This window comes from Cheilinus undulatus, linkage group 14 (genome assembly GCF_018320785.1).
Source record: "Cheilinus undulatus linkage group 14, ASM1832078v1, whole genome shotgun sequence".
Taxonomy (NCBI): Eukaryota; Metazoa; Chordata; class Actinopteri; order Labriformes; family Labridae; genus Cheilinus; species Cheilinus undulatus.
Genome location: NC_054878.1, coordinates 33,271,077 through 33,283,186, shown reverse-complemented (window position 1 = coordinate 33,283,186; position 12,110 = coordinate 33,271,077). Strand labels below are relative to the sequence as shown.

The 12,110-nt window shown below is 37.4% G+C and overlaps 2 protein-coding genes across 8 annotated transcripts in view; both read left to right on the top strand.

Moving 5' to 3' along the window:
- gphnb (gephyrin b) overlaps positions 1-2,654 on the top strand; it is a 202,170-nt gene extending 199,516 nt beyond the window's left edge. For all 5 annotated transcript variants that reach the window (XM_041804499.1, XM_041804497.1, XM_041804498.1 and 2 more), the window contains one exon: positions 1,451-2,654. In XM_041804499.1, coding sequence (XP_041660433.1) covers positions 1,451-1,584 — 134 coding nt within the window. In that variant the 3' untranslated portion in view covers positions 1,585-2,654. The remainder of the gene's footprint in view (positions 1-1,450) is intronic.
- Positions 2,655-8,796: 6,142 nt separating this feature from the next.
- Positions 8,797-12,110, top strand: part of pals1b (protein associated with LIN7 1, MAGUK family member b) — a 35,283-nt gene continuing 31,969 nt past the window's right edge. For all 3 annotated transcript variants that reach the window (XM_041804443.1, XM_041804442.1, XM_041804444.1), the window contains exon 1: positions 8,797-8,982. The gene's annotated coding sequence lies outside the window, so the exon portion shown is untranslated. The remainder of the gene's footprint in view (positions 8,983-12,110) is intronic.

Below are 12,110 nucleotides of genomic sequence, written 5' to 3'. Positions count from 1 at the left end.
TAACAGGAATTTCCAGTCTCAATCAGTCAATCACCAAACCTTTATTTGGGGGATCATTAAGGGGCAGACCTCATTTGTAACTACACAGTGTCAATTACAAAGCAATTGAAAGAAGTCAGTGGGCCAAAAGAGGTTGAAGACAGAAGTATAAAAGGTCTTTAAAAATCGAGGCACATGTTGGTCACATGAGGATTGAAGGAAAAATTAAGAACAACAAATCTTTAGGCTGTTACTGTTCATTGGTTAAGGCATAATTTGTCAATTTATCCTTCATAATCAGGAATAAATCCAAAATTAAGAAAAAAGGAAATTTAAACAAAAAAAAAAAAACAAAAAAAATTTACAAAAATGCACACGTCTTCACTCTTCAAGGTTATATACCCAGCTCCCTCACATTTCATACCATGACAATTAGTGGTGCATTTTTAAGAGAAGTCTGGCCAATTTGAAAAAAATAAATGTGAGGAAAATATTCATAGGTCATGTTAAAAGGTCATTTTAAAATAAAAACATTTTTCAGTTACAATCTGATTAATCTGATAAGAAATTATAAAAATCTACCAAAGTTACTCTCTCATGACTTCTATCAACATATTCTAAGTGAAAGTATAAAATTTGTATTCAGGATCTGGGGTTTCCGCACAAAAGTGTGTATAGTAAGAGAGTTGTCACAGTACCAGAATTTGACATGATACTGGTCAAAATCAAACCATGTTTACAATCAGACCAAAGAACTTACTTCAACTTGATCATGGAGTCTCCCACAAAGTCTTTTGGGGGACTTTAGGCAGATTTAATATGAGTTTTCTTAAACAGTGGCTTTCTCTTTGCCACTCTCCCATAAGGCTTTGACTGGTGAAGAATCCGGGCAACAGTTGTATGCAGTTTCTCCCATCTCAGCTGCTGAAGCCTGGAACATCCTCAGAGTAGTCATAGGTGTCTTGGTGGCCCCTCTCACTAGTCTCCTTATTATAATGTTACTCAGTTTGTGAGGACGGCCTGATCCAGGCAGATTTACACATGTGCCATATTTCTACCATTTCTTGATTTTTCCTGACATTTTTTGTATCCATCCCCTGACTTAGACTTTTTAAGAACCTTTTCTCTGAGTTGCTTGGAGTGTTCTTTTGTCTTCATGGTGTAATGGTAGCCAGGAATACTGATTCACCAGTGAATGGAGCTTCCAGACACAGGTGTCTTCATACTAGAATCACTTGAGTCACATTCACTGCACTCAGGTGATTCCAGTTTCACCTACTGTGAGACTACTAGCACCACTTGGCCGGACCTCTGTTGAATTAGGTCAGTCACTTTAAAGGGGGTGAATAATATGGAATCACTTAAAGAATTTATAAAACTTTCATACTTTTTACATTGAAAATCTCCTGCCTAGTTAAGATTGATTCTAAAGTATTTTGTCCCTTCCGTCCACCTGTCCTCTCCTCTGCAGGGAACCAGGTGAGCAGCAGGCTGATGAGCATGCGCAGTGCTAACGGGCTCCTGATGCTACCTCCCAAAACAGAGCAATACGTGGAGCTGCACAAGGGCGAGGTGGTCGACGTCATGGTCATCGGCCGGCTATGATGTCATCACGGAGGGATGAAGCGTCGACATCATATAGCGAGGGTTGGAATGGGTGGTTCACGGTGCATGTCCACATATCATTGACTATTCTGTAATATGCAACGGCACAGCTAGTTTTTATTGATTTGGATAACGTTGAGGTATAGTCAACATCTTGATCACAACCTAGATACATATGAAAAAATTAATTTAAAAAGATTATAGTATTTCAAACAAAGAAAATATAACTTTTAATGAAAAAAATCTAATTATAAAAAGAGATTTATTCTGTAATATATTATTATGATTATTCTTATTATTATTATCATTATTCTTCTTATTATCATTATTATATTAAGGCAACTTTGTTCCTTTCATTGCAATTGCTTTGTGTGTTCAATGCTAGACCTTATCTATAGCAGTAGCATTTTAATAGACAGCTGTAGGTGCCTGCCAGGACAAAAAAAGAAAATTATTATTTTCTCATCTTTACTGGAAAAAAAATCTGTTTTTTGAAAAATGAAGAAAACATTGAGGAAGACTCCAGATTCCCCATGGTGCTCAGCTAAGAGGAAGAGGGGGCACATCAAGACCACTTCCTCTTCCGGGCGCCCATCAAGGTGACACTTCTGTTTTTCTCTCATTAGTATGCATCATAATGGCTTCACAAAGAGCTTTGCTTGTTGTTTATCTTGTGAGTCTTGTTTATGTGCGCAGTGCCAAATGCCTGGGCAGGGGGAGAGGTGGTGTCGGGATGGGGGAAGGTTGTGGTAGTGATGGGGGGGGCACACCCCAGTCTGCCCAGACCCTGAAGCTTCCTTATATTCACGGTGACCGGGTGTAAAAGTCCGCCCCAAACCCCCCCAGGGGCGAGCTCAACCTGGGAAAAATAATCTTTTATTTGATCAACTATTTAAGAATTTAAAAAAAGAAAGAAAAGAAACAGCTTCTTTAAGTGCTGACAGCCTTTTTAACCAACTTCACAAAAAATGTACAGAAAAAAATGAGAACCATATTGTACAGATATATGTGACCAGCACTCCTAAGGAAATTATTAAGCAATGAGGAGACATTGAACAACGCTGTACTATAACATTTTCTGTAATGATATGAAACTGATGAAAGAGACTAAGATAATAAAAATCCTTGATCATTATGTAAAAAAAAGTTCTTGTTGGTTTCCTTTTTTAATAAAATATATTCAAAGAAAAAATGGTGATTATCTTCTTTGGTGCTAAAAGTTTTAGCCTGAAGGTTAGCTGAGTGCATGGGCTGTGAATGAATGAATGGGCAATGGTCTTATCCTCTGAACAAAACACTTAGGTCGACCTCCACAAAGCAGACTCTCAACCTAGGGCGTATTTTTACATTTGTAACAATTCCTACATTTTTTTTTTAAAAACATTTACCCATTAAATAGCTCCTTTCAGCAGAAAGTAGTTTTAGCAGTAACTCAGTGCGTTTACATGCACATCTAGTCACACTATGGTAACTCAGTTAGGCCACTACAGTCCTATGAACAGTGGGAGAATCAATTGAGAGCATTTCCACCTCCACTATGATATATGGTGATATGCATTAACAGTAAAAGTGACAGTGTTTGAACACATTAGAAGTGTTTATATCGGTCCACACTACATATAGCTAAACTACACTTTTAGAGGGTTAAATACAATATGACAGAGCTGCGGTAACTCTTGAAAATCTGAGGCAAGGTGGGTCTCCTCTGGCAAGAACAAAGCAGAGAGTCAACCTACTAGCAAGGCAATGCATACTGATGCCCTATGCCTCCTTTAGGAACACCTAAAGTCACAGGTAGGAACACTCAGTGGGTAACTTCACTCATGGTGCAAATGTGTGTCATAAAGAAAAACATCACTCTACTGAAAGGACCCAAGCAGGGATCACTGTACAACATGCAACATCCAAACACATCTAAACACTCCGCCCACGGGCATGACGGGGAACTCCGCCCACACACCACCCCAGATTTGAAATCTCAGTGGGCAGAGTTTTGACCTATTGACTCTTGATCTAACTCTGGTGGATCAATATTGTCAAATCACTACAACACTGAAGGCCATTTCACTCAGAATGGAGTAAAATTACACGTTGGCAGTAAAAATCAACTCTGAAATGTTTAACCCAGAGATATTTTCTGTGTACAACAGCTGTTTCAGGATGTGGTGTGGAATTACTTTCTATTAGCTACTGCAGTCAACAGAGGTGGAAAAGTGCAAGACTATTGTACACAAGGATAAAAGTGCAGTTTAGACCTTACTTAAGTAGTAGTAAAAGTACTGATTTCAAAATGTACAACCCCCCCCCAAAAAACTTGCTCAATTGTACTAAGTTGAGTAAATGTGGTTAGTAACTTTTGCCCTTGGTGATTTCCCCTTTCAGGTTTTACTATGGGCCTTTTCTACCAAGATAGCAACAAGTTGCTGACAAGATATCAAGGGGTAAACTGTGAGCAGTAAGATTTAAATATAGACACATTCTTACAGTTCTGGGCCTTTCCTATTACTTCTGGCACAAATGGCATGCCATCCAGCTACTTTATGGTGATATCTCTAAAGGCAGTCAGCAACGCAACTTCTGCTATGGTTGGCACTCATGCTCACTGACTTCTGGGTAAAAGCCCAGCAAGGAAACAGTGGAGTATGCACCAAACACCTAGTCCAGTCTGGTCCAGATGAGGTACATACAAACAAGAGTCAAACTATCTCCAGGCACATTGTGTTTTCTCTCTGTATGTGGTGTCAAGAAAGGGTCTAGATATCAAGTAAGTTTGAGAAGTTGATTCACCTGTAGGCTGCCATGTCTGAGTAGTGATGTCATCTGGCTGCATTGTTCTGTCAGACTGTACCCACCTCAGTCTACATTACAGTAAACTGTTTACTATGTTAACATAGTTAACATGTTTCTCAGTGTCATCATTACTGCTCTTGGTTTTAAAATTGAAAGAATTAAGGACTAAAGCTCCATAGGAAGAAGAACATTGCAGCCATATGATATAGATGTGCTTCTATTAGAGTCTCATGAATAAAGATGGCAACAAGAAAGAAATGATTATTATTTACATCAAGGTGAGTATAATGTAAAATGTTTGAAAATCAAGTGTACAGCATATAAAATACATTAAAGTTACTCCAATAAAGTCAGTATTTCTTGAAATGATTAAAGTTTTTGGGCTTACAGCCCTTTACAAAACACTAAAGTGTCACAATAAGTAAAATAATGTTACTTTTTTTTTTTTTTGCAGATAAAGTCTGTCTTTACCAGAAATATTGAGGTAAATGTGTTTTCCTGACACTCCATTAAGACCTGTATGATGTTTATAGGTAGGCAGTGACCTCTAGTGGTGGGAGTGATTAAATAAATGAAGTACTTAAATATCCAAGTATAAGGGCAATTTTTTTTTCCAAGTGTTATAGGACATTACCCCCCACCCCACCCCCCCAAAAAAAAAAAAAAAATAATAATAATAACAGAGTTAATTGTAAGAAGTTTTTCACCACAGAGACCAGGGTATGAGTCCTATAGGTCCTTAAATTATTTAGACATATTCACACTTATCTTTCAAGAATCATTGGCATACTTTTTCTAGATTTATATTTTAGGCCTATCCACCCTTTCTTGTAGACAGGACAGTGGAACAAGTTGTAAACTGAGAACAGAAAGAATAGACGTGGTGAAGGGGGCACAGGCCAGATTTGAACCCAGTACCTCAAGGACAACAGCCCCCGTACAAGGGGTGTTCAAACATGACATTTGGTTGTTTAACCTTTCGAGGGTTTTGAGGCCTTTTCTTGGCTTGTTTGGGTTTTTTCCTTTTCTTTCTTTCTTTTCTTTTATTATTTTGACTGATTTAATGCTAACAACATAGATTTTGGAAGGTAGATTTTTTCCAATAGAATTTGGAAATGTTAATACCCGTACTAGGTCGCAAGAAAAAAAAAAAGAAGTATTTTATGATGTTAAACATTCATTGTGGAGTCATTGCTTCAGATTTGTAGTTTTTCCTGTTCTTTGACAAATGTCAGTCATTTTTCCATATTTGGCATGGGGGGAATTGCATGGTCTTTCCTGAATACTTATTGGTAACTATTAATACAATTGATTAAAGTCTTAGAATTAAAGTAATAAATAATAATGATAATAATAATAATAATAATAATAATAATAATAATAATGAAGTAAAATTGGTTATTATTAACATAGTCAAGGCTCCAGTAATCCCTCTCAAGGCAATTCAATGATAGTAATTAAAGATATTTCATTTTTTGTTTGTTTTTTTAACTTACAAACATCAGGGGGTTTTGTGCACTAAAAACAGAAAACGTTTTTAATGTATATTTTTAATGTATATTTTTACTGCTATTTATGTGTGGTGTCCATTTTTTGGTCTTGAACATCCCGAGTGTAACTATTTATTGAAATCTGAAAAATAAATAAATACAATTTTGCTCATTAATAACATAGTCAAGACTGTGATTATTTACCTTTCAATGAAGTCTTATGTGCATGTAGTTTATAAAAATATTTCATCTTTGTTTTTTATATAACAAAAATCAAGGGTTTTGTACTTAAACTGGCATTTAAAGGGTTAAATTCCCCAAAATTAATCAATGTTTGATATTCTTGATTAGGTCTGGTCTTGATCCAAAAAATAAATAAAGCAGGGCTCTGCTATGGTCCTCGATGCACTAGTCATGTGATCGACTCCCAATAACAGCGCATGTTTGATGCATGTTTTCACCCGTCCTCTCTCCCTACTTTTCCTGTCTCCCTTCAGCTGTCCTTTCAAATAAAGGTAAAAAAAAGGCCCCAAAAATAATCTTTAGAAAAAATAATTCAAAAGTAGTTGAAAGAAAGTATTTTATTGTTATTGATTTTTTGTATGTGGAATGATTTGTTAAAATTCAAAATAACAGGATCAGATCTGATCATAATTTAAAAATTAATGCAAAAGTAGTTGGAAAATATTTCTTATTGTATTTTTTTTTTTTTTTTGTTATTTCTGTATGCTGCCTTATTCCACTTACACTGAGTGTAACGATTTCTTTTACATTATCTGAGGGTTATTCTTAATTTGACCCAAAACAAATACTTTTTTCTATGTGGTTTTTTTGTCTACATCAAACTTAACTGCAGCAGTTTTCATCAGGCTAACCAGTGGTTCCCTGTGTTTGTCTTGCATGAAAGTGATGACATGCAGGAGCACTAACACAAGAAACAGCAACGTCATTTAAGAGACTTGGAGGACCTACACAGGTTAGGACTTGGTTTTTGCTCCCTAATTAATCATTTGATGACCTCTATCTTATTGGGTTTGGAAATGACCAGCCCCTTTGTTCACAACCTCTTAACAAAACTGCATTTGAAACGTTTGTATCCAGCCTCCTTTCACTGAGCTACAACAGTGAAATGAAATGTGAAGTGTAATGGGTTTTGCTGAGAATGGTAGCAAGAGTATCTGAGTACTTCCCTCACTGCTGCTCCTCAGAGAGACAAAGAGAAAACTGCAGCATAGGAATGAATCACTGTGGAGCAAAGAGGGTTTAAATCATCTCTCTTTCTAGGAAGGTAAGCATTTACGAATCAGGAACTGGCAGCAGAAAGTCTAATGAGGAAAAGAGGTTAAGCACAGAGGTGTCAGAAAGGATTAACTTAATAGAAATACAGCAGGAAAAAAAGGCTGCTTCAGGCTTTGCTGTAGATATTTCTGAGGCTGCATGAGATTAGACACTTTCTGTTCTGCTCTGCGAGGTGAAATGACAGAAGATCCCATTAGTTGGAGATGATTAATAGAGCTGTGACAAGAACTTAGTTTAATTCATCTCTGTGAATAAAAAGTGTGTAACTTAAGGGGATCAGTGTTAGGATGATTGCAGAGAATAACAGTAAATTCTGCATACCCTCAAGTGAGAGCATGTTTATTTATTAGAGGATACGCTGACAGGGTAACACGAGATTTAGCATGCGTTTTATCTATCAGCTTCTCTCTTATTATCTGAGATATTTCTCTTCCTCTTAAGGTCATTAGTGAACACATAAAAATGCTGAGAAGATTAATGATCATTTTCAGGTAGACTGGCATGGACCATGTGAGCAGGCCTGCCCACAGGATTTGCTGGGCCCCTAAAAACTCAGTAAATGGGCCTGTCCCAGATGTGATTTATTTATATCAATATATGTGTTGGATCAGTAGCAACAGTGCTGGCATCTATTTAAACAGTTACCTCATTTTGGTTCTGAAAAGTGTGTCAAGCTTTAATCGGTTCTAATGTTGAAAATATTTATTTGTGCCAGTTGTAACGCTCTTCTACCACTTTTCCAGCCAATTTTACCATTTTTGCCCATTTTTTCCTCTTTTAACCCATCTTTTACACATCAAACCAATTTTTTTCCATATCTAACCTATCTCCCCACTTTAAATGACACTTTTTGACCCCTTTTTACCACTTTTTCTCCCCATATTTGCCATTTTTAACCTATTCTCCCCACTTTATCCTGCCCATTTTCCAAATTTTAACCCCTATTCTTTGCACATTTTTATCCATTTTTCTCTTTCAATCAATTTTTCCATCATTTGATTCATTTTTGCCCCTTTTTAATGCATTCTCACCACTTTTTCCTGGCCTTTTTGTCTCAACATGCCCTTCACACTTTATTTTAGGTGACTGAATTTCTTAATTCTACTGTGTTTTCATCAAGCCTGCTGTTACTTTAAAATATCGAGGAAGGTGCAATGAAATTTGAATAAATTCCATCAGCTGAAAGGAAATTACTACATGATGCAATATTTATAAATGAAAAGATAATTTGTGTTTTTCTATCATATAATGTTTGACAACAACTAAACAAAATTTGGCTTCAAATCTTTAAATCCAATTAGACTTATTGATATTCCCTAAGTCTAATAGGAAAGGTTACTCTAGGTTACTCTTCAAATGTATTCAAATTTGATGTCTGATTAACGTTTTCATAACGTTTTATTTAGTTGTTAGAGTATTTTAAGTGTATACGTATTGACTTATTCTTTTACGTTTTGAATTAAAGTCTCTATAAGGTCATGTTTGTATTCCATTACACTACCTTAAGCGCTGCACAGACGTTTAATCCTTGAAGCTGTGATTTTTTAGTTCACGTCTGACAGAAAGGGGGCGCCGTAGAGCCACGCTGTTACCAGGGAGACGACTCAAAACACCAGGCTGAGCCAGTCTCACAGCAATGGCCACAAGTGTCCCGACTGTGCCTGGACTGAACTCCATGCTGGGGCTGAACGCGGTCCTGTGAAGACAAGGGGGGACATTTTCTTCCCCCGTTTGTTCTAATTCTCATCAGCAGAGCGTGGAACTACGGAGGAATAACCGCTTTTTACCCGAATCCATTCAGCTTACTATCTTTGAAGTGGTAAGTACACGTAGTTTGTTACGGGACAGCGACCGTTAAGCTACGCAGTTAGCGGTGCCAGGCTACTAAGCTAAGTTCCCTGCTATTGTTGTGCTTCAATACAAGTGAACTATATCTCACTATTATTAAAACAACTGTGTTTATAAACGTCCCTCTGAAGTCTGCTGTGCCTCAATGTGCAACGCTGTTGCTACGTGAAGTTGCTTAAAGTAGACAGTTATATTTAGCTCCACAATAAGACTCAGCTACTTTGATTTAATTGTGTCTGCCTTGGCTTAACCTTACCTCAAGCTAACCCAGCAGATAGTTTTAAATTACATTAGTTTGACGGGTATAGTAAGGATATTTACCATGTCAACACTGTAGACACGTGGTTAGTTTTAGTCAAAAAATGCTACTTTATATGTGGTTTATGCCACGTGATTTTCAAGGACTAACTATATGTTTTTACTAGCAAATGTCCTCAGAGGTAGAGGTTTTTAAACGAAGGTAAACGATCTGTGGCTTGATATTCACTGACATTTATGCCACTACTTTTCTAAAATTTGTAATTTATGGGGTAAATATTTGTTTGAATGACATTTGATCAGATTAGCAGAGAAGCCTGAAGTTATTATCAGGTGAAAACGCCATATTTGGCATGATATTACAAGGATATCACTCATTAAGCCATAGAGCATGTGAAAAATACGCCCAATTTAAGGGCATTTGACTAGTCTTTATGGCTACTGTGAGCACTGAAACCTTCAAATATTGTTGCTACTTTAACTGACAAGTCTTTATAAGAGGAATGTCAAAATTCATGGTTGTTATGGAAACATTTTCCAGAAACCATAGCCTTTTCCTGGGAAAGTTTAAGAGTGGAGTTGCTTGAACCACACAGAACATAAACATCACTTTTGCATTAGAATAGGCTGACATATAAGTCAAGTAATAACAACAATGGAGGATTGCACCTTTTTGTCTCAAAAATCCTGGTTTTATTGCACTTGGATTTTTGAAATGAAAGGTAAAGTATAAATGTGTAGGGGGAGAAAATCAAGTAGTATGTGGGTTTAAAGTTGTTGGCATAATCTTGTCTCAGAACTTCTTAATAAGTTATCTTGTGTGCTTTTTCAGGGTTACTTCACCTTGTGAGGTTCATAAACTTGATCATCACTGCCTTATTTTGACATCCATGTAAGCAGTTCTTAGTTTCAAAGAAAATGTTCCCAACATGGCGATTTTGCAATGCCCTCAAATTTGTACTATCAAACTTTGTATGTTTATGCCTGGATGGGTGTGTCTACTCCCATTCATTGCCATTATCCTCCCCGGGTTCCTCTGTCTCTTCCCAGCATCCCTCACAGTGCTGTTGTCGCCACTTAGCCATAGAGTAGGCATGAGATCCCAGGCTTAATTAAGCCCACAAGAACAGATGGCCCGCTGGCAGTCTCTGCTGTTTGTCTGCCGTACACTGCCACTCTAAACAGAGCTAAATACTCCAGCAGGGGAGGGGTTTGAGAGCTTGGACCGAGAGCCGGGAAGGGATAGACCTGCCAGACGTAATTAGCTGTGGGAAGTAGGTAGAAGAGGGGGAGGGCCGCAAGGAGGTACAATGTGACGAGTGTATGACTGACTCTATGACATGAACCTCAAAGGTGGCTTTCAGTGACAAAGCCACGTTTGCCCTTTGGCCCTCTAGGGTTTAAGGTAATGAGTTTAACTTGTCCAGGGTTATCTTTTCACATTTCTGCTTCCAGGAAATTAAGTTTGGTAGGATATCAGAGATTTCAACTTTGATGTGATACAGTTAAAAGTCAAATAAGTATATTGATGAGTTTTGTAACCCACAGACTAGATAATAAATTAAACAATACAATTGATTTATTTCTCTCTGATGCCCCGCCTTTGTAAGTAAATTTAATTCTTTAACACTTTGATGCTTTGTAATACTATTGGGCATCAAAATAAATGAAGATTGTATCATTTAAAGCATGTGGTGTCAAAAAAGAATGGAATTACTGAACATTTTTGACAACCTCAAATATGTCAATAGAAATGTTCAGATAACACTTTTTCCTTCCCTTACCCTAACCTAATTAAATGACAAAGCTTTAGCATTAATTGATACTAGTTCACCTGGTTTAAGTGCTAAAACAAACGTCCATCGATTCATTATCTTATCCAGTTGATGGTCTTAGGGGCTGGAACCAATCCCAGCTGTCAGTGGGTGAGAGGCAGGGTACACATTGCACTAGATGCCAGTCAATCTCAGGGCTGACTTTTAGAGACAAATGGGTAGGTGCTGTCACATTTATGGGCAATTTAGAGTCACCAATCATCCTAATGCATGTCTTTGGTCTGTGGGAGGAAGCCAGAGTATTAACAGACCTGTTTGTATAATTTAACGACTGTAGACTTTGTTTTGATGTGTTGCATTGTGATGAGTTGCTTTGCAATGCTTTGCGACGCAATGCATTGCAAATGATGTAAATGCTGCAATGTGATGTGTCATGCTGCGATGCATATTTCTGTGTTGTACTGTGATGCAATGAAGTGCGATTTGCTGGGCTGAGCTGCGTTGTGATGCATTGTGTTGTGATATGATTGGGATGTGTTGCTGGGGACCATGCTTAAAACAACTACATGAGTCAGAGTTACCTAAAACGCTCATTAACATTCCTGGTCCCTGGCAGAAGGATCCAAAATCAAGCCATACAATTCAAACAATGTATAAACAGAACACATTTTCTGAACAGTATCTCACCTAAAATAGCACAGTATAAAACTGCATTATACATCTTTCACGACAAGTTCTAGAATCAAAAATCTTCCCTGTAGGATTAAACCAGTGATCACTTGAATGGTCCCTCATGGGCTTTGTTATAAATTCTGTATTAAAAATACTGACGTTTGCGCAGTCTTTGATATAGGTAAGAACTTAGTTTCACCTTTCTGCTGCTCTCACTGAAATGCTGCTTGTCTGAAAGCAGTTTAGATGAGCAGATGCCTCTTGCTGATGCCCTTGTCTCCCTGTATGGATGTGACAAGATTCCTCCCATTGTTTCATGACCTGATTAGTACAGTATATTAAAGGAATCCACTTAAAATCAAGCTAAGAACCCAGAGCCAAGCTGAGCTTATGT